General features: G+C 42.9%; 1 protein-coding gene across 1 annotated transcript in view; it reads left to right on the top strand.

Annotated features, from left to right (window-relative positions):
* GRM1 (glutamate metabotropic receptor 1) overlaps nucleotides 1-9,989 on the top strand; it is a 676,880-nt gene extending 666,891 nt beyond the window's left edge. The window contains exon 8 of the mRNA XM_030198032.1: nucleotides 9,164-9,989. Coding sequence (XP_030053892.1) covers nucleotides 9,164-9,989 — 826 coding nt within the window. The remainder of the gene's footprint in view (nucleotides 1-9,163) is intronic.
* Nucleotides 9,990-27,184: the final 17,195 nt, after the last annotated feature.

The raw sequence follows: 27,184 nt of genomic DNA on the forward strand, positions 1-27,184 counted from the left end.
CAGATATATACTGTATACAAACATGTCTGTGGAGGTACTTGATATTGTTAGATATAGCAAAAATATTGATATGTTTTGTACGTGATCATCTAATTTATATATTTTAGTATATCTGGCTTTAACATTGGAACTTTTTTATATTTATTTATACTGTATGTTGTGTATTATGCTTTAAGTTTTTGTTTATTTACTTTATATTTATATTTTTAGACTCCTGATGCAGGCCTCTTGGCTGAAACACGACCTATGTCGAGTCTTGTGTTATTTCAAATAAAGCGTATTATTGCACCCAAAAGAAGCTTTGTGTGCTTTACGTGCCACCACTGTTTTGCTGTTCTGGTTTATTATCCGAATAGTGCAACAGAATATCTTTACAGACCACTTTGCTGCTATCCAGATAGTGCTGTGGCAGTCCAGGGGTAAAGTTGGTGTGCTGACACATCCTATCTCAATAGCAGCGATTTTCACTATCTGAATAACTTAAGACTGTAAAAAGTTGGATTAGCTATATGGAGAGCACCTCACCACTCTATCTGGATATTCAGAGACAACCACGATTCAGATACTGCCTCTGAATATCCAAATTCTTTTGCCCATGTTTTAAAAAAAACATGAGCTCTGTGGGCTAAGTATGGTGGTGGTGGTTGTGGGGGTTCTGGCTTGCAGAGTGCTATTCATAGGGTTATAATCAGGTTTTTTCCTGGGGTGAATAATGCACACAGACAATCCCATGCAGCCACCAGGTCTGGCCACCAGAGGTCAAGAGGAACACAAACCAAAACACAAGCAGAAAGCATACTGAAGCACAGAGAGGCTTAACACACACAGGTGCAGTATAGTGGAGTAATCAGAGCCATGCTGGAAGCAGCCAGCACACAGAGACAGAACTAACTCAGAAAGAACAGACAGAAGCCAGCTCAGAAGCTGACCGCCAGAAATAAGGTGAGCCTGAGAGGGGTCACAACCACAATCGTGACACTCTGTGATAACGTGTCAGATAATGAAGTGTCTTATGATTAAGTGTCTCAGTTATGTATTGACCCCTTCCTCTATACTTAACCTACCTCTTATCTTTAGTACTAATCCTACACCTAATATAAAACTCATCTTAATCCCATTTCTAAACCTAGCTGCTGTTAGCTTAATTTTGTCCATAGCTGTAAACCTAGCTCTAAATCATAACTTTATCAAAGTCATAACCATTACTATTAATTCTGCCTTAAGACCTACTTTATTGGAAACAAAGAAACATGGAATATGTTGCCAAATAAGGACTATAAGGTTCATCTAGTCTGCCCAATTTACCTCAGTTGATCTTTGGCTCTCCTTTCTTTTCTACTTATCTGTACTTTCCTATTTTAGCCTCTGTCACCAACCCAGGAAGGCAGGCTGCATTTGCTGCCCTTTCTATAAAGCAAGATTCATGTCCCCTCCGAAGGGACACCACCTTGTAGTGGTGGAGGGGCTTCTGTGTTTCAATGACTCAGAGGGCTATGCTGAAGGGTTACCCATAGCAGACAGGCCTCTGAGGAGAAACCAGACAAAGAGTGTCCCAAACTGGGAAAGTGGTAAGAGGGCAACCTGAAGTTTGTATGCCCAACGGCCCAGCTGCCCTCTGAAGTTTCGTCTTCTTTACGTAAATTTCCTCTATGCAATTGCAGTTACCTTAACTGAAAGGAAGGGGTCAACCGGCAGTCAGCCGCCAATGGCCAGCATTTTGTCCCCTGAGCAGCAAGTGCGGGACCGCTGTGCGACAAACTGCCCACAGATGAAAAGGTTGGCGAGTCCTTTGATTAGCGCTGGCGAAGGAGCGTCAATGCTCTTGGACCTGGAAAAAACAACTCCATCGCTCCCGAATTATTCAACCACCATGTCCAAAGGAGTGGAGGAGTGAGTTAGAGGCATATGTTGAAACGGAGGACGTTTACAGTAGAACCCGAATCAGCAGAACCACTCCTAAACACCTAAGAGAAATCAACTTGGAGTTTTTGGCTCCCGTGGAGGTTACATTGAATACCATCTGGAAGGCGCTTTGGGACCTAACGGTGACAGTAAATAATTTTGTTTCAGATATAATTTTATTAGAGAGTTCCATGGACAATTTAACTGAACCCTTTGAGAGTGAAAAATTGATATAACAAATGATTCTACACGAGCAAGAAGTGGTTATGATTTTGAAAGTGATAATAGACCAGAAACTTTGAATAATAAAATTAATATTATTATAGATGATTAATATCGAGATTATTGTTTTTCCCAGAGTTCCGGGTATGACTCCTAAAGTTTTCCTCAGAAATATTTCCTCAATTATTACTTTAAAAGGAGTGAAGCCTGTGAAAACTGGGATTACTTTAATCAGTGGGATTTGAATTAGAGATTTAAGTATATGTATTGTTAAATAACTTCTGGTTTTTAAAAGAGAAAGAATGTAATCAGATGTATTATTTTTAACTAATATTGGACAATAAATATGTTTTCAATGAAATGATTTGACTTTACACCGTATTGGCCTTGAAGAAGCCAACCAGATGATCAATGTGGAATAATGAATTAGGCGAGTAATATCTGGGGATAATCAGGTTAATACCACGGTTTTTTCTGTTTATTGTTTAATTGATCTCCTTGTCTTGTTTCACTCTGTAAGAGAATAGAATTGCCTGACTGAAATAATTCCTATATATTATTTTCTCTGTATTTCCAACAAGTTGTTTTATCGCTTGTAAAAATTTAAATGGATATAAATAAAAAAAGTTTTTTAAAAAAAGAAAGATTCAGTGATAAATTCATCCAGTTTAGTCCAAATTGATTGGGGTTTTGCTGCTTTTGGCTTTACCTATGGTTAATGAAAATCTCATTCTCCAGATCACTTCTTTTTTCTCTCTTCACCATTCTCCCTCCTCATGACCTCTTTCTCTCATTTCCTCCCCTTCCCAACTCCTTTAGTTTAATCAGTCCTCCAGCCAACTAATCATACTCTCTCTATCACATGGTTCTACTTTCACTTCAAATTCAATCCAGCAATGCACATTTTTCTTATAGGGTAGCAAAAACCTACAATCCTTCCTTTGCTCTGCTTAGAGACATGCATTAAATTTCTCATTCTCCTTCCTCTTTCTGATGTAAGATTTCTGAAAATACTACCTGAAGGGTCCTTGCTTTTAACTTGGCACTCTACCATCCTATATTTTGGAATAAAGAAACATCCCTTTAAAAGTTGACTTATTTGGCAGCAGGCTTGTTGTATTTGGAAAGAGGGTTTAGAAACAGAGGAAGGACGATGAAGGTGGTGAGACCCTTCTTCCATTTCTAACACAGTACTACAGTACTGTGGTCTGCTTGATTTCAGGCATTTTTCCAATATGTTTGCAAATAAGGTTCTTTGTCTATCCCAAGCTTTCTTTTACAACCTGGTCCCTTATACCACATGGGTAAAAGGATACATACTGGAAGAAATTCAATAAATGGCACCCAAAATTGTGTGCTAAAAAAATGGAGAGTGCACTTTATAGAATAGTGTTCAGTGCAGACCCAGCGCCTAAATTTTGGGTGCTGTATTTACTCCTGCTAAAAGCAGGTGTAAATTCAGGTGCCCAACTTAGGCGCACTTTGGGTGTATTCTGTAATTCTGGATGCAACTTTATGAAATGTCCCTGGCCATGCCCCCTTTTCAGATATGTGCTATGAGAGTTAGGCACCAACTGCCAGATTCTATATAGTGCGCCTAGATTTCCGTGCTGAAATCTAAGCATATTCCATAACAAACGTGCGTAACTTAATTGACTTAACAAGCAAATCAACGTTGATAACAGCACTTAACAAGTAATAATGAGCATTAATTGACAAAACCAACCTCTTCAAAAAGGCCTACCCCAACGACCCCACGTAAACCTCTTCACCCTTTCTGCCTCGCCTCACCCTATGCTTGGAATAAACTCCCTGAGCCCATACGCCAGGCCCCCTCCCTGCTCATCTTCAAATCCTTGCTCAAAGCCCACCTCTTCAATGTCGCCTTTGGCACCTAACCACTACACCTCTATTCAGGAAATCTTGACTGCCCCAACTTGACATTTCGTCCTTTAGATGGTAAGCTCTTCGAGCAGGGACTGTCCTTCTTTGTTAAACTGTACAGCGCTGCGTAACCCTAGTAGCGCTCTAGAAATGTTAAGTAGTAGTAGTAGCAACACAGCATGACTTTGATTGTACTGGACAACACGCAATCTTCATCCTTCCCGACCCTCCACATATACCTCATACGATCACATTTCAGCCTTGTACTTGTTATCAACTGACTGGGCAAACACCTTTGACAGTACTAGGTAAGCCACATTGAAACTGCAATTAGGTGGGAAAATGTGGGGTACAAATGCAATAAATAATCAGAATTTACGTGCAAAACTTGCTAAGCATATTCTGTAATGAACTGCACCTAAACTCTAATATGTGCAGTTCAAAGGGGCATGGTTAAGGGTGGGGAAATGAGCATTTCGTGGGCATTTTAAAATTTATGCCCGTAGAACACCACACCACCCGAACTCTCGCCCACGCTCATCATTACCTCTTGCCTGGACTACTGCATCTTACTCCTCACCGGCCTCCCACTTAGCCATCTATCCCCCCTTCAATCAGTTCAGAACTCTGCTGCACGTCTCATATTCCGCCAAAACCGATATACTCATATCACCCCTCTCCTCAGGTCACTTCACTGGCTTCCGATCAGATACCGCATTCAATTCAAGCTTCTCCTTCTTACCTACAAATGCACTCAGTCTGCTGCCCCTCACTATCTTTCTACCCTCATCTCCCCTTACGTTCCCGCCCGTAACCTCCGTTCACAGGATAAATCCCTCCTCTCAGTACCCTTCTCCACCACCGCCAATTCCAGGCTCCGCTCATTCTGCCTCGCCTCACCCTATGCTTGGAACAACCTTCCTGAGCCCTTACGCCAAGCCCCCTCCCTGCCCGTCTTCAAGTCTTTGCTTAAAGCCCACCTCTTCAATGCTGCGTTCGGCACCTAACCCTTACCGTTCAGTGAATCCAGACTGTCCCAATTTGACTGCCCCTATCGGACCGACCGTTCACTTGTCTATTAAATTGTAAGCTCTTTGAGCAGGGACTGTCTCTCTTTGTTAAATTGTACAGCGCTGCGTAACCCTAGTAGCGCTCTAGAAATGTTAAGTAGTAGTAGTAGTAGTAGTAGTAGTTATAGAATGTGGCCCAGTGTGCTTAAGTCTACATGCAGGGATTTACGTAACATTTTTATTTGTGTAAATGGAGGTGCGTACTTTTAGGTGCTGGGATATCAAATAAGCGTATTCAATACACCACACCTAAATCTAGGTGCTGCTTTTAGAATACTCTTAGCCGGAAATGTTTACTGTGTGGAATTTTTAGGCGCCTTATATAGAATCTGGCCCCCAAACCTTATAGAATAGTGCACAGCCAGTTGAGCATACAAATTCCAATTGATGTGAATTAACTGCAATAATTGGTTCTTAGTGCTCAATTATTACTAGTTAAGGGCTTGTTGATTAATTAAGTTGTGCACACTACTTAGGCATGCGCCCAAATTTCAGCATGCAACTTTGGATGCCATATATAGGGGTCCTTTTACCAAGCTGTGGTAAAAAGAGCCGAACGCTGAGTTCCTTTTTACCGCAGCCGGTAAAAAGGCCAAACAAAGACGTGGTCATGTGGTAAGATTTCATTTACTGCGTGTCCATGCGGGGGGGGGGGGGGAGCACTTAACACCATCAATTGAGGTGGCGGTAAGGGCTCCCACGCTAACCCTGGGGTAACCATATTGTGTGTGGTGCTGCCTGACTACCACTGGGTTAGTGCCGTGCAATGGCGTTCCTAGGGGGGCTGACACCCGGGGCGGATCGCCGATGCACCCTCCCCCGGGTGCAGCGCAACTCCCCCCCCCCCCCCCCCCCGGCGAAACGACGGACACAAACGGGCTGGCTGGCGGGGGCGGGCACGGGACTCCCCTCCCCTTACTCTGCTATCCCTGGTGGTCTAGAGGTACCTCTTCGTCTTCGGGACAGGAAAGAGCCCCCTCTTTCCTGCCCGGAGCGCTGCTGCTAGGTGCCCTGCATACTGTGAGTCCGGCTCTCGGCGTTTCAAAATGGCCGCTGAGAGTTGAAGCAGCCTCGCGAGACTTCAACTCTCGGTGGCCATTTTGAAACACCGAGAGCTGGACTCACCACAGGATGCAGGGCAGCTGTCAGCAGCGCTCCGAGCAGGAAAGAGGGGGCTCTTTCCTGCCCCAAAGAGGTACCTCTAGACCACCAGGGATAGTAGAGTAAGGGGAGGGGAGGTGACGGGGGGAGTGGAGATGACAGGGGGAGGCAAGGTGATTGGGGGAGGAGGGGAATATGCACCAGGGGCGGGGTGAGGGCGTGGAAGGGGCGGGGCAGGGGACGTGAAAGGGGCAGCTCCCCCCCCCCCCCGGCGAAATGACACCCCCCCCCCCCACGGTGCATCTTTACCTGCTGGGGGGGGGTGGCGTGCGTCTGTCAGCAACGCTCGTTCCCTGCTCCCTCTGCCCCGTTACAGGAAATAACCCGTTCCGGGGCCAGAGGGAGCAGAGAACGAGCGTTGCCAACAGACACGCGGCACCCCCCCCCCCCCCCCAGCGGTGTGCACCCGGGGCGGACTGCCCCCACCGCTCCCCCTTAGTACGCCACTGGTGGCTTGCTAAAAAATACTGACCTATTTTCCCTAATGTGGGAAATGGTGCACACTGGGGCTGGAACTACTATCAGTGCCTGCATTGGGCCGGCAGTAGCTTCAGAGTAGCATGTGGTAAACCCACATTGGGCCCTATAGAATCTAGGGGTGGGCCGTTTTCAAAAACCCATTTTAGATGCACAAAACATTTTTGAAATTTGCTGCATAAAGGTTTTTGTGTAAGTGAGAGTGGGATGTTTGACCACGGAAATTCAAATCCGTGGTCAAACATCCGACTCTCACTTACACTTGTGTTTTCCCGTGGGGAGTTCGAGTTCTCCGCTTGGCTGTGGATTCTTCTGAGCATAAAGGTTTTTAACATTTTGGAAAAGAAATGTCAGCTTAAAATACTGCTTTGATATTGCCCTATACTTTCTGCCACTACAAGGGAAGGGGAGAAGACCAATTTCTAAGAAAGTATAACCATTTTAATAATGACTTTTAGTATAGGAGACAGTACACAATCACAGTGTTATCACCAAACAAACCAACCCCCAATTCAATTGCTGACAAAAGTTTATGTAATTTTCTGGCACATTGTAATTCCTCTGAGATGAATATAAAAATGCCAGTGAAAAGAGGAGAGGCCTTGGCACAAATATTCCCTGTTGAAACCGGTTTCATGTTAGTTTGTGCTCATAATTGGATTGCCGAAGTTGAGAATCGAGGACAAGACAAAGTAGATGCATTGTGCCAATCCCAGTTGTCCAATAGTAAGTTTTGTCACCTCTAATTGCTGTAGAGAGGCCCCAATATGCCCTGAGGTTTCCTCGCTCACTTTTAGCTCATCATGTTTTCTATATCACTGTTTTGGTAGCTAATTGGAAGTTTGGACTTGAAATGGGTGGGGTGGGGGGGTCCTTCATGGGCTCTGTAAATAAGCTGTATTTAAGCCTTTCAGATCAAATATTAGTCATGTACGTTGTACGATGACCTTGTATATAAGGGAAAACCCTTCTCACTGAGAATTACCAGCCATTCATACAAAGCCTTTCAAATTAGGTAAATATACTAACAGTAAGTATTGGATTTTTCTGAGGGTGTAAGGGAGAATGCTGCTACTGATTAGAGATGTGCATAGAGAAAATGTTTTACTTTTTCAGATTTTTGGCCTTTTTCTCAATTTTCAGATGCTTTTTGTTTTATTTCAGACATTTGTACTAATTTTTAAGGCGTATCAGAATATTTTAACATGCACAAATTGGTTTTTGATATGTTAATTTATAGGTTAATGTGTGTTAAATTGAGTTTCACATGCTAGCGAATGGACATCTGTAATAATCATGTCTTACGGAATTAAAAAGATCCAGCTATATGTTTTTAAGGTTTGATGTTTGGTAGGTTCGCTGCTTTGGCTAAGAAAAACACTTCCGCTGACTAACACTCATTCTAATTACTGTCATGGTGTGCACAAAACTATCCAGTTTGGGACACTGCCCCCCTCCCACCAGACAAGAGATGAGAGAGTTACACTTTGTGTTGCTATCACCCACCTTATTCAATACATTTATGGCGGCATTTCTCACATTTGTTCAATCTTTAGAACTTACAGCTTTTGTAGATGCGGACGATATACAAACTGTTGCAGCGATTGATCCGCAAGAGTATTCAGATATAATAAATTATCTTCTATAGCAGTTTGGATGTTTGATTAAAACCTTAAATTAAATCCAGAAAAAACAGAAGCCCTACTAATTTCTCGCACTGGCACTCAAAACACCATTAATCCCAATCACCATAGCAGATTCACCAATTACCATTAGCACTGCTGTTAAAATACTTGAGACCCTGTTTACTAAGGTGTGCTAGGATTTTTAGCGCATGCTAAAGACACCCATAGGAATATATGGGTATTTCTACCATTAGCGCACACTAAAACCACCAGCACGCCTACAGTGCGGCTTAGTAAACAGAGCCCTTGGAGTCTTATTTGATTCCACCCTTTCTTTTCAATATCACATATCTCAAATCATTCGTTGGTGTTTTTTCAAATTAAAATGATTTGCAAAATCATTGTAAACCTTCTCTTTCCTTAGGTAAACAGTGCTCTATGCAATTCATTGTATTAATGAAGTTCCAGAACAAAGTGGTTATGATAGAAAAGGGAGTAGACTCAGGAGTAATATGCATGTTTCTTCACAGAAAGTGTGGTGGATGCAGTGGATGTATGGAGCAGCCTCCTAATGAAGGTGACAGGTAGGACAATTAACAGAATTCAAAAGATATGGTACACATATCCAGGATCATTAATGTCAGGGAAGTACTGGTGAAGTAGAAGATCACGTAGAGTCTGTGATACTTGAAAAGGAAGAGAGAAGGGATATGGTAGGTGGGCATTTCAGTAGTTACCTGCTATCATATTCTATTTTTCTGCGTACACAAATTATCATGCATGCTTTATATTCAAATAAATTCATCTTTATTTTATTCATAGTTCTAATGGAAAGTCTGTGTCATGGTCTGAACCAGGTGGAAGACAAGCACAGAAGGGACAACACATGTGGCACAGACTGTCATTACACGTGAAGCACAAGGAGGTAGGATCCAATCAGACAGCAGTCATCAAACCCCTAACCAAAAGCTACCAGGGCCAGGGCAAGAGCTTGACCTTCTCAGACATCAGCAGCACTAAGACTTTGTACAATGTGGTCGAAGAGGAGGAGAGCCAGCCAGTGCGGTTCAGTCAGGCCAGCAGTCCTTCCATGGTGGTACATAGGCGAGTGACTGCAACTCCTCCACCTCAACCTGCAGAAGAGGCCCATGTCTACTTTTCTGACCAGTTTCCCAAAAATCCCCCATCCCAGAGGTCAATCATGGATCAGTTGCATGGTGTGGTCAATAAACTGACGACAGGTATCCCGGATTTCAGCTCAGTAATCAATATGTCTGGGCCAGGAAATGGCATAAGGCCCTCATACCAGCCTCCACTTCTCCAACAACAAGTACTTCCTCTTCAAATGTCTTCTTTTAATGAAGAACCCATCTCTCCAGCAGAGGAGGCAGAAAATGAAAAATTTAACCTCATTCAAGAGTATGTGTATGATAACACAGAAAATCCAGAGGAGGAGCTAGTTCCAAGCAAGTTAACTCTGGAAGACTCACCAGCCCTGACCCCTCCATCTCCTTTCCGAGATTCAGTTGCATCCGGAAGTTCTGTGCCAAGTTCTCCAGTGTCAGAGTCCATGCTCTGCACACCTCCAAGTGCTACCTATGCCTCAGTCATTCTGAGGGACTATAAGCAAAGTTCATCTACTTTGTAAACTGCAAGTGTCAAAAATCATAGATATTTGATATTTCATGGCAGACTCAGATCATTCTGAACTGGAAAGCCTGGAACTACAACAATGCAAACGACATGTGGAAGGCAAGATGTATCCTGTGTTAACAAACACCTAACTTTTTGAGGGCTCAGTTCTTGCCATTTTCATTTTACTTGAACACCAAATCAAAAGAAAATCTGAACAAAGCACATAATTCATATTACCTAATTTCTTTAAACTAGACAATATATGCGATTATATATATACATATATCTATGACTTCAGTACAAAATGAAAAACAAATAGGAAAGGAATCTTTGAAAATAAGGACAAAAATATGTCATCAGCTGAACTGATTCCACTGATTACATGAAACTGAGTTCTGAGCCAAAGGAAGCAGATTGAGAACACTGCAATCTGTGGGGGACATTGTGTGTGCTTAGTTTGTGTATGGGTGCATATGATGCAGTACAGAAATGGAATCAGGTATAGACACAAGCCACCGGCATATAAGACAGAGAAAAATGGATATCATGTAGCCATATGTTTTGGCTTTCTGAGAATTTGGTTTACAAAACCAGCTATTTCTTTCTATGCCAGATCTTAACTACTTCTTACATATTCTTGTCTTGGGGGAGGAAATGAAGGGGGAGAAGCGTTGAAAACAGTGACTGAGCTTTGGAAGACTAGAGAATAAAAAGGTGTCTATTTTGTGCTCACGTATGCAAAGTGCCAAGGGTTTACAACTATTTTGTAAAGGGCCAACAAAATATATGTTGAGGTACATAAATGTCAAGAGTATGTGCGTCTCTTCTCCGTGATGTCTTGAAGAAGAGAACTGTATGGGCTCAACAGCTCGTGTACCACAGCGTTTTTTTTTAAATGGATGGTTCAATAACAGATACCACACTCCGGAGAGACATTACTTTTCTCCAAGAACAACCTGACGACTACAACTCTACCTTCTATGATAATAGCATCCATATATTTTTCATGCAATTACCATGTGTAGTTTCCTGCTGCTGCCACTGGAAACTAAAACAACTTAAGCAAAGGGCAATTCTATATTGATCTCACCGAATTCATTGTAGAAACAGAAGTGAGATTTGGTTTTTTTTAAAAATGTGTGTGTGTATGTTTGTACAGTGTATGTGATAGAATGTCAGCTAACTGCCACTGGGAGATTGTCTTACAAATATGCTAATGATATTTTATTGTTCAATCATATTTTCTATAGCATTGCAACAAATATGTATAAAGGTTTGTAAGATGTGCACATTTATTTATAGCTGCAGCAGATGTCTTTCTTGCCCCCACAATAAAAAGGTACTTTTTTCCCAGAAATTTTATGATGTAAAAATATGCTACTGTTTATGTTACGTTCAGTGTTTGGAACGTATTGTGATCGTAGGCAATTATAACTTTGTAGAAATACTGCACATACCAATATTTAAACGTCAGAATGAAAGCTGGGATTACAAACAGTATTTATACCATTGCTAGATGGACTGAATGGTAACATTTTATGTGTAAGACTAGAATCACTCGCCAGTGTTTAATGTGGGGTCCAAAGTATTAAGGTCTTATGAGAGCATTTCAACTTTTCTTAATTTTTGTTTTGCATTATACCTATACCTCATTTCCTATTCTTGATTTTTTTATGTGCCTGGTGATTTCTACTCCTTTTTCTACTTGTGAATTTATAATATGTTCTTTAAATATCCTTAATACCAGACTTTTACATTGCAGTGATTTTTTTTCTGCAATATTGCTAGAAGCATGTGAATGCTAACAAATTGTATATTGCTGCTTGCTATGTTGTATTTATGTCTCCCCTTTTCTTCCTAAACCCCCTTGCAACCACATCACCACCACCACCAGAAAATGTTTCATGCATCAAACAAGCTGGAGCATGATATCCAAGAAGTCATACTGCACCTACACTCCCTACCAAATCCTTACTCAAAGCTGTAATTTTGATCCCCGTGAAAAGCAATAACACAAGTAAATTGGATAGACATTGATCATTTACCACATGAAAATGATACGTCTCTATACTCATAAAAACATATTTTGGTTTAAAATATAATGCCCAAACTATATCAATTCCAGTCCTGCCCCTACCGCCCCTCTCCGCCCCTTTTCCCAATAAGGAAAAATTCATGGCATCATAATATGTGTATGCAAGCACACCAATCCAAAACGAGGCAATTTATGATGTCATCTGCTATACAATCCTATCCTTTTTGTTTTAGGCAGTTATCACTAGGGCTTAATGTTTATGTTGAACCTGTATGTTAATTGATTTTATATGCCACTTTGGGCTTATATAGAATAGCAGATTAAAAAAAACACCTGAATTTAGATCTGAATAAGTTTAATTCAATTTTGTTGAATGATTTGGTTATGTTTATATTAGAAGCCTAATGGCTACCTGATCAATACCAAGTACTGAGCATAGAAGTTTGATTATATATATAATATTGGGAGTAGGAATTGACTTAAAATGTAATCTATTGTATTAGCAATTACTTAGAAACTGGAAACCTAAATCTATATACAGTAAAGTAAAACATACCTAAAGGGCAGGACCTCACCTCAGTGTGTACAAATTACTGTGCTTCTTGTAAGAGTTCATTTCACTTGCTTGTTAAATGCTTGATTACAATTGCCTTTTTGTCAAAATGATCTCAATTCTGTATAATAAATATTTTCTATTTATTGTACTTGGAAGATTCTGTTTTTTTGTTTGTTTGTTTGTTTTTACAGGAGACAATGGCAAAATATGCATATCTAACAGGGGCATAATCGAAAGAAGGGCACCCATCTTTCGACACAAAAGCTGGAGATGGGCGTCCTGTCAGGGTCGCACAAATCGGCATAATCAAAAGCCGATTTTGGGCATCCTCAACTGCTTTCCATCGTGGGGGTGACCAAAGTTCATGGGGGCGTGTTGGCAGCGCAGCGAAGGTGGGACGGGGGCGTGGTTAAGAGATGGGCATCCTCGGCCGATAATGGAAAAAAGAAGGGTGTCCCTGAGAAGCATTTGGACGGCTTTACTTGGTCCCTTTTTTTCACGACCAAGCCTCGAAAAGGTGCCCCTGACCAGATGACCACTGGAGGGAATCGGGGATGACCTCCCCTCACTCCCCAAGTGGTCACCAACCCTCTCCCACCCTAAAAAAAATTTTAAAAAATTTTGCCAGCCTCTATGCCAGCCTCAAATGTCATACCCAGCTCCATCACAGCAGTATGCAGGTCCCTGGAACAGTTTTTAGTGGGTGCAGTGCACTTCAGGCAGGCGGACCTAGGCCCACCCCCACCCCCACCTGTTACACTTGTGGTGGTAAATGTGAGCCCTTCAAAACCCACCACAAACCCACTGTACCCACATATAGGTGCCCCCCTTCACCCCTTAGGGCTATGGTAGTGGTGTACAGTTGTGGGGAGTGGGTTTTGGGGGGCTCTACACCGAAGGTAAGGAAGCTATGCACCTGGGAGCAATTTGTGAAGTCCACTGCAGTGCCCCCTAGGGTGCCCGGTTGGTGTCCTGGCATGTGAGGGGGACCAGTGCAATACAAATGCTGGTTCCCCCCATGACCAAATGGTTTGGATTTGGTTGTTTTTGAGATGGGCGTCCTCGGTTTCCATTATTGGCGAAAACCGAGGTCGCCCATCTCTAAGGCTGACCATCTCAACATTTAGGTCGACCATCTCTAAGGTCGACTTAAATGTTGAGATTTGGGCATCCCCGACTGTATTATCAAAACAAAAGATAGACGCCCATCTTGTTTCAATAATACAGGATGCTTCGCCCATTCGCGGGGACGTCCTTAGAGATGGGCATCCTTAGAGATGGTCGTCCCCGTTCGATTATGCCCCTCTAAATGTTACAAAAGAAAACTTCTTTTGAAAGTATTTTATAGCATAAGATGGTTCTGGTGATTTTGGTTTCAAAGTTTTCTTTGAATGTGGTGTGTGGTCATCTAGGTGGGATGTGTGGAACCTTTTTCTTAGCAAAATAGCAAGTGGTTTCAAATCTCATGTAAAATGTCAATGAACTTTGGGGCTCTTTAACTAAGTTGCATTAGGTGCTAACGCAACTTAAAATGGAATTATTACGGAATGCGCTCAGGTGTCCTGCGCTAACTGTCGAAGTAGCGTGCACTAATCTAGGCACTTAAAAATATTTTAATTTTTTTCTTGAGGGGGCCTGTCAGGGGCAGAGAGTGGGCATTCCTATGCTAATCAATTAGTGCAGCTCCATTACTGTGTGCTAATTGGTTAGCACAGGATTACCACTTGAGCCCACTAAATAGGTGGCAGTAAGTGCTCATGTAGTATATATATATATTTTTTTTTATGGCTTTCACAATGGCAAATATCTCTTTACAATCTGGATGCACAGAACTTTACATATGTCATATGAGATATATACCATTATAATATATCACTTCCAAATGTCCCAATCACAGTTTAAAATGTCTCAATGTTTATTATTAAAGTGTTAAAGGGACCTCAGTAGTGGGGCGGTGTGGTTTCAAGATTACCACAACAATTTGCACACCTCCTCCCTATTTTTTCTAGTTTATTATTTATAATTTTAGTGATAACTTATTATTAGGAATGACAGTTAAAAATATCCACTAGTACTCATCTTAAGGATAAACTTCTGTAGTTTTGTCAGCACAGGGAGACTTTACATTGACATAGCACATGTTTCGCTCAAAAAGTTTTATCAAGGATGCCCCGCACTGCTTAACACCACACATCTTGCTGACCCAGCAAATTAAAATCCAGCAAAGCTCTTGGGTCGACAAGATGTGTGGTGTTAAGCAGTAGGGGACATCCTTGATAAAGCTTTTTGAGCGAAACATGTTCCATGTCAGATATAAAGTCCCCCTCTGCCAACAAAACTAAAGAAGTGTATGCTTACGATGAGTATTGGTGGATATATTTAACTGCCATTCATAATAATAAGTTTTCACTAAAATTAAATGAATAATAAAGTAGAAAAAATAGGAAGGGAGGAGGTGTGGACCAGTGACGATACTGGTATAAATCTTGAAACCACACCATTCCACCGCTGAGGTCCCTTTAACACTTTAATAATAAACATTGAGATGTTTTGAACTGTGATTGGGGACATCTGGAAGTGATATATATTATACTAGTATATATCTCATATGTATGCTCTAATGGCAACATTAGCACATGACCATTAATACAAGAAACAGAAAATCAGCCATTTTATGGCTGCGGTAAAAATGGCCTTAGCACAAAGGAAAAATCTACACAAGGGCATGCTAAGACCACTTTTTGCTGCTGCTTAGTAAAAGGACCCCTTAGAATCACAGGGCTAGCAAAGTTCTCAAAAGAGAATCTAGACTGTACCCCACCTATATAATCTCAGGCAAAATTTTCCAACTTGCACTTGAAAATGATGGAGATGTCATCACCGCTTTGGGAAACACAGTCTACTTACTACCTGATTACTCTCATAGAAACCTATCCAAAATGTAAATCACCCCACCTCTAAGTTAAGCCCATGTACTTGTCAATGGGGACATCCTGAGTATAAAATGGTTTAGGGGAGATTTCATATTAGGAGTCCCCTGGAGATTCACAGATCTTGGAAATGTGCTGATAGAGAGATAATTGTTTTGGGGTAAGAGTTAAAGCAACACTTCTCGTGTCAGTCCTGGAGTACCCCTTAGCCTGTCTGGTTTTCAGGACATCCACAATGAACATGCATAATTTGCATGCAGTAGAGTCAGTGTATGGAAATCTGCCTCATGTATTGTATATTCATTGTGGATCTCTTGAAAACCAGGCTGGCTAGTAGGGGGGTACAGGAAAACAAAAAAGCGGAAGTCACCAAAAAATGTCCAAGGTGAATAAAAGTCTTCTAAGGGCAACTAGTATAAAAATTCATCAAGTTTATTCCAACGTGGGTTAAACCTCAAAACCAAAGTAAGACCCAACATGGGCCTTGTTTCAGCATACCAGCCTTCCACAGGGGTCCAATTGTAGTGATAGTTATAAAAATGAATAATTATAACCAAATTTAAGTATAACCAGCTGAATAGAGTAACAGCACTACTAATCATTTCTATAGTGCTACTAGATGTACACAGCACTGTACACATTATATACAGGTACTTTGTCCCTAGAGGGCTCACAATCCAAGTTTTTTTGTACCTAGGGCAATGGAGGGTCAAGTTGACTTGCCCAAGGTTGCAAGGAGCTGCAGTGGGAATCAAACCCAGTTCCCCAGGATCAAAGTCTGCTGCACTAACCACTAAGCTACTCCTCCACTCAGTGATGCTAAATCCATCAAGTTTATTTGTCAATGGGGACATCCTAGATTGCAGTTGTCTGGAGAGTGCACCTAGCATCACTGTTCCTCTATTCAGCTGGTTATCCTCAAATTTGGTTATAATTACTCATTTTTATAACTGTCGTGTTTATAATTGTCACTACAATAGGGCCCCTGAGGAAGGCTGGTATGCCAAAACATAGCCTGTGTTGGTTCTTACATTGGTTTTGAGGTTTAACCCATGTTTCAATAAACTTGATGGATTTTTATACCAGTTGCTCTTAGAAGACTTTTATTCATCTTGAACATTTTTTGGTGACTTCCACTTTTTTGTGTCCTGTGGATTCCTTGTGGAGGATTTGTTTTCCTTTTTTTTGTGTGTTAGCAAGTAGGGGGGTGCTTCAGAATCAGCTTGAGAAACACACTCTTATAGGATTTATGGAGGGTTGCCCGTCAGAAGAGGCGAGGAGTCCCGCCTGAAGTTTCAGAACATTCTGAAGAGGAAGAAGAGTCCCAAGATAGAGGAGGAAATAATCCAGTGTTTGGTTTTTTTTTTTTTCTCTTTTTCGCTTTCCCATGTCTGTGAAGTTTAACAGATTAACACAATTTTTTTTTGTTACATTTGTAACCCGCGCTTTCCCACTCATGGCAGGCTCAATGCGGCGGGCAATGGAGGGTTAAGTGACTTGCCCAGAGTCACAAGGAGCTGCCTGTGCCGGGAATCGAACTCAGTTCCTCAGGACCAAAGTCCACCACCCTAACCACTAGGCCACTCCTCCAAATTCATATTTGATCACCAAGTTAATTACAGGGGTAATATTCAGCCAGCAGCAGCTAGTGTTTTTTATAATGGTGGTCTCTGCTGGCTAAATTGTGCTTCTGTCTGGATACCACCACTGAATATCCAGGCAGTCAGCGGCCTGCTGGAAGTTTTCCAGATATTGCCAATATTTAAAAGCAGATCTGTGTACTTGAATATTAGTGGTACTATACTTAGGTAAGTCCTGGCTCTACCTCCAGATCACCCCAGCACTAACTGCATAGTGAAGAGGGATGTCCTGTTACGTCTGTGCTCACCTCGCCCTCTGGTGGCCAGAACCGGTGGCTGCTATGGACTATCACCCGTTCCAGGCTTTAGCCCAGTCCAGTCTGGATCTTCCAGGCTGCCGGATTTGTCTGTCTTGTTTGACCCTGCACAGCTTCCGTAGTGGCCTGGTGATTGCTGCAGCTTGAGCCTCAGTTGCTGCTGGGCTTATTAGCCATTTGTAATCTCTCTGCCTTTGCATCATCTAAGGCCCTGGTATGTTGGTGCTTGTTGCACTTCAGCCTGAGTTTGTTTCCTTGTTCTAGTTTCTTGCCTGAAGTTCTTGCCTGTTTCTAGTTAGTCTATGTTTAGTTTGGGGTTTGCTTGTTTCTTAGTCCTGCTCCTTGTTTGTAGTTCTTTTGTGTAGTGCTTAGGGTTCTGTGTTGTCTGTCTTCAGTGGCTGCTTGCAGCTTTTAGTTCTTTCCTTTGTTTGTCGGTGTTTGTTTCCTGCTTTTATGGCTGCTTGCAGCTTCCAGTTTCTGTCCCCTAGCTTGTCCATTTCCCTGCCTTGTGTTGTGTTGTCTATTTCTGTGAGTCCTAGCCCTGTTTCCTGCCTTGCTGCCCATGTTTATTCCTTTTCCCTCTGACCCTCAGTCCCTGTGCTGCCTAGCTGTTATCCAGTCCTGTCTTGCCCAGTAAGTCCTGCCAGCCACCTGCAGCCAGGAGCTCAACTCCTGGTGAAAAATGGCCAAGTGCAGGTGAAGTTTAAGGGTACCTGCTCTGCTTAAGTCCTGCCTGTTTGCCTCTGCTGCAACTCCAGTTCGGAGTTCCAGTCCTGTTCTGCCTAGTCTCCGGTGTGGGGTGGTTTTGCCTGCCACTGCCACTCCGCGGCAGTGACCCAAGGGTTCACAAACCCAGTTTCCAGCTTTGAAAACGTGACATCTCCATGGATTTTCAGCAGCACCATTCTTATGTGCTGCTGAAAATTCAGGAATCACCTGGCCAGTGAGAGATAACCAGATAGGAGCCTCTCCTAGCTGGTTATCTCCAACTGAGTATCGGAAATACAGTAGTACCTCGGTTTTTGTTGACGTCGGTTTTCGTCGGTTTCGGATTTCGTTGATATTTTCGATGAGAAATTTGTCTCGGTTTTCGTTGGTTGCCTTGGATTTCGTTGAAAAAGAAGGACGTCCATCTCCCCATTTGTATCGGAAGATGGACGTCCTTCTCCCGATTTTGGGCGCCTCGTTAATTGCCTCGGTTTTCATCGCTTTTGGATTTCGCCGATTGTTTTCGGATGGATTATCGACAAAAACTGAGGTTTCACTGTATTCATACAACCAACCAAGAATGGATTTAGGGGCCCTTTTACTAAGCCACGTAGAGGGGCATAATCGAACGTCGCCGGCCAAATAGATCACCGGCGATCTATGTTGGTGGCGGCGCTACAGCTGGCCAGAACCGTATTATCGAAAAAGATAGCCGGCCATCTTTTTTTTTCGATAATATGGTTTAGCCCGGCCAAATGCCTTGGAGTTCGCTGGGTTTGAGATGGCTGGGTTTGTTTTTCAGCGATAATGGAAAAAAATGCCGGCCATCTCCAACCCGGCAAAATCCAAGGCATTTGGTCGTGGGAGGAGCCAGCATTTGTAGCACACTGGTCCCCCTGACATGCCAGGACACCAGCTGGGCACCCTAGGGGTCAGTGCAGTGGACTTCAGAAAAACCTCCCACATGCATAGCTCCCTTACTTTGGGTGCTGAGCCCCCCAACCCCCCCCCCCAAACCCACTACCCACAAATGTACAACACTACCAAAACTCTTAGGAGTGAAGGGGACAACTACATGTGGGTACAGTGGGTTGAAGAGGGCTCCCATTTACCAGCACAAGTGTTACAGGTAGAGGGGGATGGGCCTGGGTCCGCCTGCCTTAAGTGCACTGCAGTACCCACTAAAAGTGCTCCAGGGACCTGCATACACGCAGGCCTCTAGGACTGGTTGCTGCTGTATAACCTTGTCACACCAGTTGACACCTGAAGACTAATCTCTTTGAAAAAGTCCTTTATTTGAATAAGCACGTTTACTCACAGTTAAATGCAGATCAGAGGTTGTGCCCCACCCCACTGGCAAACAGTCTCCCTGGTACTGAGATTAACAGTAGGTCAGAGCTGGCAGAATGGTGTACAATGCCCTCTTTCAGCCACATTCAAGGTAATAACGTTCTCTAACGTGGGTGACACATGAAAGGGATCTAAAACTGGCTTACAAAAATGGCCACTACCTCATGGACTACCGGAAACAAAACAGGGCACACTCTGAACCCAGTTAGTATGGGGGAAAAGCACCATGGGAGTAGAGCCCAGTACCCTACACCCACCACAATGCATTGCTGATGTGACTCTGCAGGGCACCTAACAGAAAAGGTGTCACACTCACCCAAGAGCCACATTGCAACCAGGGAAGGGCTGTCGGAGGATACAACACATTCTGCTGTCATGGAGGTGGGTACGGCATTTGAGGCTGTCATACAGGCTGGGAAAAAAGGTTTTTAGTTTTATTTGTTTAGTATGGGAGGGGGTTGGTGACCACTGGGGGAGTATGGGGAGGTCATCCCCCATTCCCTCCAGTGGTCATCTGGTCATTTGGGGCACCTTTTTGAGCCTTGGTTGTGAACATAAAAGGACCAAGTAAACCCGGTGATATACTGCTTATTGCCAGTTTTTTTTCCCATTATCGCCGAAAGCCAGCCATCTGGTAGTCACCCCCATGCCCGCCCATGGCCCGCCTTGGCTTCGCCACCGACACGCCCCTTTTTACTTTGGCCGGCGACACGACGGGAAAGCGGCGATGTTGCCAAAAAAGCGGCTTTCGATTATACTGATTTGGCCGCTTTTCCAAGATCACCGGCCATCTCCCGATTTATGTCGGAAAATGGCCGGCGATCACTTTCGAAAATGAGCTGGGTAGGCACATATGCACATCATATGGGCGTCAATTTGAAGTTACCGCCCGGCTACTGTGTGGCACAGGCAGTAATTTCATTTTTTACGTGTGTCCACTATGCGCACCAGTAAATCATTTTTATTTTCCTGCGCACGGCGGAAACCGGGCGGTAATCATCATTCTACACGCGTAGACAATTACCGCACGGTTACCATATGAGACCTTACCAGTAAGTCAATGGGTGACAGTAAGGTCTCAGACCCAAAATGGACATGCGCCAATTTTTATTTTGCCGCCCGTCCAATTTTGGCAAAAATTTTAAAAAGGCCTTTTTCACAGGTGCGCTAAAAATGGATCTGCGTGCACCCAAAACATGCGCCTACACTATAGTAGCCCATTTTTCTGCGCACCTTAGTAAAATGAACCCTTGAAGACTAACTTGGGTGAGAGAAGAAGCAAAAGAGGAAAGTGAGACTCTAGTGACCCATGTAAAGAGTTTATGAAAGGAGACTTTAAAGAACATTTTTCCTCCACTCTTCAGGAACCACAAGTGTTCACTTTCATTACTGTAGAAAACTGCCAGAAACATCAGTTCACTGAAGAGTCCACTACACAGCAATGGGACTGAAAGTGCTCTACAAAATATTCAAACTGATTTAAATTGTCGTATAGTTGTCCTCCATTCTATAACTTTGAATCATTTTATCATGGATATTTTACAGCAGCTCCATGTTTGGCATGTATAGACTTCAGGTTCTCTCCATAGAACGGAAACAGCTTGTTTCTTCATCCAGGAGGATTCAAATCAGCGTAGCCACTGTGATTGGTAATTTTTGGAGATGGAAATAATGTGAGTACGTTATGACAACAAGTGTGAAGACGTATGCAATCAAAACGTGTTGGTTTCTTATTCTTAATTACTTTCGGCCAAATTCTATATATGGCACCTTAAGTTGTGCACGCTAATTTGGTTGCACAGTCAAATTGTATGCACAACTTAATTGATTAACAAGCAAATCAGCACCAATAATTGGTACTTAACAACCAATTAGTGGCACTTTTAATTAGAATTTATGTGCACAACTTTCTAGGCGTATTCTAAAATGCGGTGTGAGTAAATTCTAATGTGTGCAGTCGAGCGTGGAATGGGCAAGTTGTGGGCATTTAAAAAAATTATGCACACTATTATGGAATACACTCGATCTGCGCCTAACGTAAGCACTGGTATTTAGGCGTGGTTTTAGATGGCCTAAATTGATGCGCCTAAATTTTAGTCACAAGAACAGCACATAGGCATGTTCTATAAATTGCGCCTAACTTTAGGCATAGTTTATAGAATCCCACTAACCACGTGGTTTTGTGGCACCAATTTGTAAGGCGAAAAAATATGCGCCAGAAGGCGGAGAACTCTAGACGCCCCACGGACAACAACAAGAAATAAAATAAAAGTGGGAGGACGACCAAGGATTCCAAAGACTGAAAGGATATATAATAATAAAGATGTTTATTGAGGTATAAAGACTCAACACAACGTCGTGTTTCGGCCGTTAGGCCTGCATCAGGAGTCTTAATGCCGAATGCTTTTGAGAACTATTTGATGAAGGCAAATCCTCAACAAAGGGAGGTCTTTAGAAAGACCGTTGTGAAGGTGAGCGTGCTTCGTTGTCTCCTCTGACACAACGCTTGTATAGAATGCTGCAATAAGCCAATCATTCTATACAAGCGTTGTATAGTCACCTCCCCTGACTCCCCCAGTGGTCACTAACCCCCTCCCACCAAAAAAAAAAACACTTTACAAACTTTTTTTCCCAGCCTGTATGCCAGCCTCAAATGCCGTGCCATGACAGCAGAATGTGTTCTATCCTCTGACAGCCTTTCCCTGGGTCAGATGTGGCTCTCGGGTGCACTGCAGAGTCACATCAGCAATGCATTGTGGTGGGTGTAGGGTATTGGGCTCCGTGATTCCACTAGCTTGTGTTAAATGCTCATGATGTTGGTAGTTGGTAGGCTCTACTCCCATGGTGCTTTTCCCTCTGCTTACTGGGTCAGAGTGTGCCCTGTTTTGTTTCTGGTAGTCCATGAGGTAGTGGCCATTTTTGTAAGCCAGTTTTAGTTCCCTTTCCCTTTCCCTTTCCCTCAGGAGCTTAACCGAGATTGGATAGCAGAGCCGGTAGTGGGAGGCGGGACTGGAGGTTGGGAGGCAGGGATAGCGCTGGGCAGACTTATACGGTCTGTGCCAGAGCCGGTGGTGGGAGGCGGGGATAGTGCTGGGCAGACTTATACGGTCTGTGCCAGAGCCGGTGGTTGGGAGGCGGGGCTGGTGGTTGGGAGGCGGGGCTAGTGCTGGGCAGACTTATACGGTCTGTGCCCTGAAGAGCACAGGTACAAATCAAAGTAGGGTATACACAAAAGTAGCACACGTGAGTTGTCTTGTTGGGCAGACTGGATGGACCGTGCAGGTCTTTTTCTGCCGTCATCTACTATGTTACTACACGTTACCCACGTTACTGAAAGTGGGCATTGTACAGCATTCTGCCAGCTCTGATCTACTGCTAATCTCAGTACCAGGGAGACTCTTTGCCAGTGGGGCACAACCTCTGATCTACAGTTAACTGTGAGTAAACGTGCTTATTCCAATAAAGGACGTTTTCAGAGATATTAGTCTTCAGGTGTCAACTGGTGTGCCAAGGTTCTACAGCAGCAACAAGTCCTAGAGGCCTGGAGCACTTTTAGTGGGTACCACAGTGCACTTCAGGCAGGTGGACCCAGGCCCATCCCCCCTACCTGTAATACTTGTGCTGGTAAATGGGAGGCCTCCAAAACCCACTGTACCCACATGTTGGTGCCCTCTTCACCCCTAAGAGCTATGGTAGTGTTGTACATTTGTGGGTAGTGGGTTTTGGGGGAGGGGGTTGGGGGCTCAGCACCCGTGGTAAGGGGGCTATGCATGTGGGAGCTGTTTCTGAAGTCCACCGCACTGACCTCTAGGGTGCCCAGTTGGTGTCCTGGCATGACAGGGGGGCCAGTGTACTACGAATCCTGGCCCTTCCCACGACCAAATGGCTCAGATTGGGACGTTTTTGAGCTGGCCGGTTTTAGTTTCCATTATCGCTAAAAAAACAAAACACACAGATCAGAAACGAACAAATCCATGGCATTTGGTCCGTACAAACCGTATTTTCGAAACAAAAAAAAGACGTCCATTTTTTTCGAAAATGCGGTCTGTCCCTCCTCTTCACGTACCCGTTTTCGGACATAGACGCCCATGGAGATAGGCATTCGCGTTCGAATATGCTCCTCTATGGGTCCCTTTTACAAAGGCGCATAAGGGTCTATATGCGTCCAGTCCATGCCAAATCAGCATTACCGCCCGGCTACCATGTGCCCCAGGTGGTAATTCTGAATTTGACATGTGCCAAAAACACGCTGTAGAAAATATTTTCTACCATGTGGTGCTTACCCAGTGGTAAATGGCAGTAGTTGTGCGATGCATGCCTACCGCCTGGGTAGTGCGTGAGACCTTATCACTAAGTCAATGGGTGGCAGTAAGGTCTCAGGCCAAAAATGGACACGCACTGGTTTTTATTTTGCCGCACGTCCATTTTCTGGCCCCTTAAAATAAGGCCCTTTTTCCAGGATGCAGTAAAAACTGTCCTGGCACATGCCCAAAAGATGCTCTCGCACTGCCGCAGGCCACTTTTGGCCATGTCATAGTAAAAAGACCCCTATGTGATTAAAGTGGGTATTTGCAGAAGAGCGCTTAGGAATCATGCTGGCATCTACGTAAGCAAGAGCACACATACCAACTATATGCTAGTATTCTAAACATTTACACACAGAACACGCATGTAAACCTTAGTTCCTAGTTTCAAAAATCGCCCAGTGTATCTATAAGCAGTTATACATTTCAACACATATAACTGAATATTGATTCTTTGGGCTCGGTATTCAGACCGAGGGGGGTAGGTTGGCTGCCTCTCGCAGTCTGCGCTGAACCTAGATTTTCAATGCCGGGCCATTTCCATGGACCGGCATGGAATATCCGGGTATATTTTGGCCGGTTTAAATTTAACCGGCCAAGCCAAAATCCAGCACTGGCCAGTTAAGTTTAAACCAACCAAAGATATACCTGCTATTTTGCTGGCCAAATTCAGCCACCAAATTTACCCAGCAATGTGCTGAATAACAGCGGATAGCCGGTTATATCGCTCGATATAGCTGGCTATCTGCCAAGTACTAACCGGCTATACTCAGCGGGAGATGGCTGGCTATCTCCTCCTGAATATCGCAAAGATAGCCGATTAAGTACCATTTAACCAGCAAGGAGCCATTCCTGGATGGTTAAATGGTTTGAAATATTGGCCAGTTTGCTTTTAAGTCATCATTTTTAAAGTCTTTAAATTTGTTTTTCTGTCATTTTCCTTATCACCTGGAGGCAGCCACGTTCAAGAGTGAACAGTTACTTCACACCTTTATCTGATCAGCACATTTTTGGTGTGATGTAATAAATGAAACATTGTATAACTGAATTTTATCCCCCACTCTGTGAGACAGATACATGAAGCATTCCTCCCCCACCCCAAAAAAAAAGATTTGCTTCAATGAGACTTTTCTTCAATTATATATGTAAACAGGAAAAGATTCTGTTGAATCTGCCCTAAAATTGAAACAGCCCTTTAGACAGGGCAGATGATTTATCCATTAGAAACAATAGGCACAGTGCCCAGGATCCATGAAATTGCTTTTTTTTTTAAATCAGAAGGAATAAGGATGAAATAGAAGTTATTTATTTTCATGTCTTGACTTTTGGCCTTGAAAATATACACAATAAATAGAATAGAAATACATAAAATATAAATCAGATACATAAAATTCAAAGCTCCGTCATATATTAAATGCCACCAAGGGAGGGGCCCACAAAAGTCAAAGGGGCCCTTATACAAAGGCGCACTGAAAAATGGCCTGTGGTAGTATAGACGCGTGTTTTGGGCACACACAGAATCAATTTTCAGTGCACCTGTAAAAAATGCCTTTTTAAAATTTTTGCCTAAAATGGACGTGTGGCAAAATGAAAATTGCCGCATGTCCATTTTGGGTCTGAGACTTTACCGCCAGCTATTGACCTAGCGGTAAGGTCTCATGCGGTAACCGGGCAGTAATGACCTACACATGTAAAATGCTGATTACTGCCTGATTACTGACCGCGTGCCAGAAAATAAAACTATTTTCCGGCACGCATAGTGGACGCGCATCAAAAAATGAAATTACCGCAAGGGCTATGCGGTAGCCAGGCAGTAACTCTAAACTGACGCGCATTGGGCATGCATAGGCGCCAAAGTGCCTAGAGCATACAAAACTCACAAAGCAGCCCTTTTAAAATTCTTCTGAACTTGGTTATTCCCAGGATTCCAAGCACACTGTTTAAAGAATTTCCATTTCGAAAACTTGGAGATTTACATCTTTTCTGAAGCTATGCACATTACACAATATGATAGTTGTCATGTAAGAATGCTGCTTTATGCAGAGATATTCAATGCACTGACAAACCCCTCAATCACTATTATGAAGATAATGGATCCTCAAAAGGTGGGCTACTGTGATATCTCCATTAGCCAAACACCCACTGATTCCCCATTGATCCATCACACACTTTTTTTCATTAGAACTCAATAAATATCTTCAAAATAATTTCAATGAAGCACTTAGCTTAACAAAAACTTGATTGAAGTAACCCCTCCCTTATCACCCACAAAAAAGGTTGTATTTACTATTTCCATAGACAAAGAGGAGTCTATGTATTTGGAGGGCAGTTTTCAGTGCCATGTGCTCTAGTAAATAATGATTTACTGGAATAATGGGCTTGCCTGAAAATTGCCTTCTTCTGTCTGAACTTCCATATTGTGCATACTTTTTACTGGATTAATCTAAAGCATTCCCAAAGGTGCATTTAGGTAGGAAGAGAAATTTTTCAATGCTATTTACACCTGCTAGGTTGACACAAAAGAAACACATCAAAGTATTTAGATACTTTTTTATTACAAGTACTTTGCAGGCACTTATTTTCAAAAGGAAGCAATATGAATGGGTTTCCTTTAAAAATTGAAGTTTAAAAGCTGTTCACTGCAAGCTGCATTATTTGATTTACATAGTAATGAGGGGTAGACATAAATAGATTGTTTACTCTTTTCAAAAATACTAGGACTAGGGGGCACATAATGAAGCTACAAAGTAGTAAATTTAAAACGAATAAGAAAAAATATTTCTTCACTCAACGTGTAATTAAACTCTGGAATTCATTGCCAGAGAATGTAATAAAAGCAGTTAACTTAGCAGGGTTTAAAAAAAGGTTTGGATAACTTCCTATAAAAGAATAGTCAATAAGCCATCATTAAAATGGCCTTGGGGAACATCCACTGCTTATTTCTAGGTATTTGTGACCAGGATTGGCCACTGTTGAAAACAGGATGCTGGGATTGATGGACCTTCAGTCTGTCCCAGTATAGCAATATTTATGTACTTATGTATAGCTATAATGGAACAAAACAAATATGTCCAGAACTAAAAGCAAGACATTTTGGTGTAGACCTGTTTTCAGAACTAATAAGGCACAAAAATGTGCCCTCAATGACCAGATGACCACTGGAAGGAATCAGGGGTGACCCCCCCGATACCCCCTCAGTGGCCACTGACCCTCCTCCCACCCCACCCCCAAAATGTAAATAAAAATATGACTTACTAGCCTCTATGACAGCCTGCAGGTATATTAGAACAGCACGAAGGTCCTTGGAGTAGTGTAATGGTCAGTGCAGTACACAGTGGGGAACCCAGGTCCCTAGGTCCCTCTACCTGTTACACTTGTGGTGGAAACTGTGACCCCTCCAAAACTCACTAAAACCCTACTGTACCTAC

This window comes from Microcaecilia unicolor, chromosome 3 (genome assembly GCF_901765095.1).
Source record: "Microcaecilia unicolor chromosome 3, aMicUni1.1, whole genome shotgun sequence".
Lineage (NCBI taxonomy): Eukaryota > Metazoa > Chordata > Amphibia > Gymnophiona > Siphonopidae > Microcaecilia > Microcaecilia unicolor.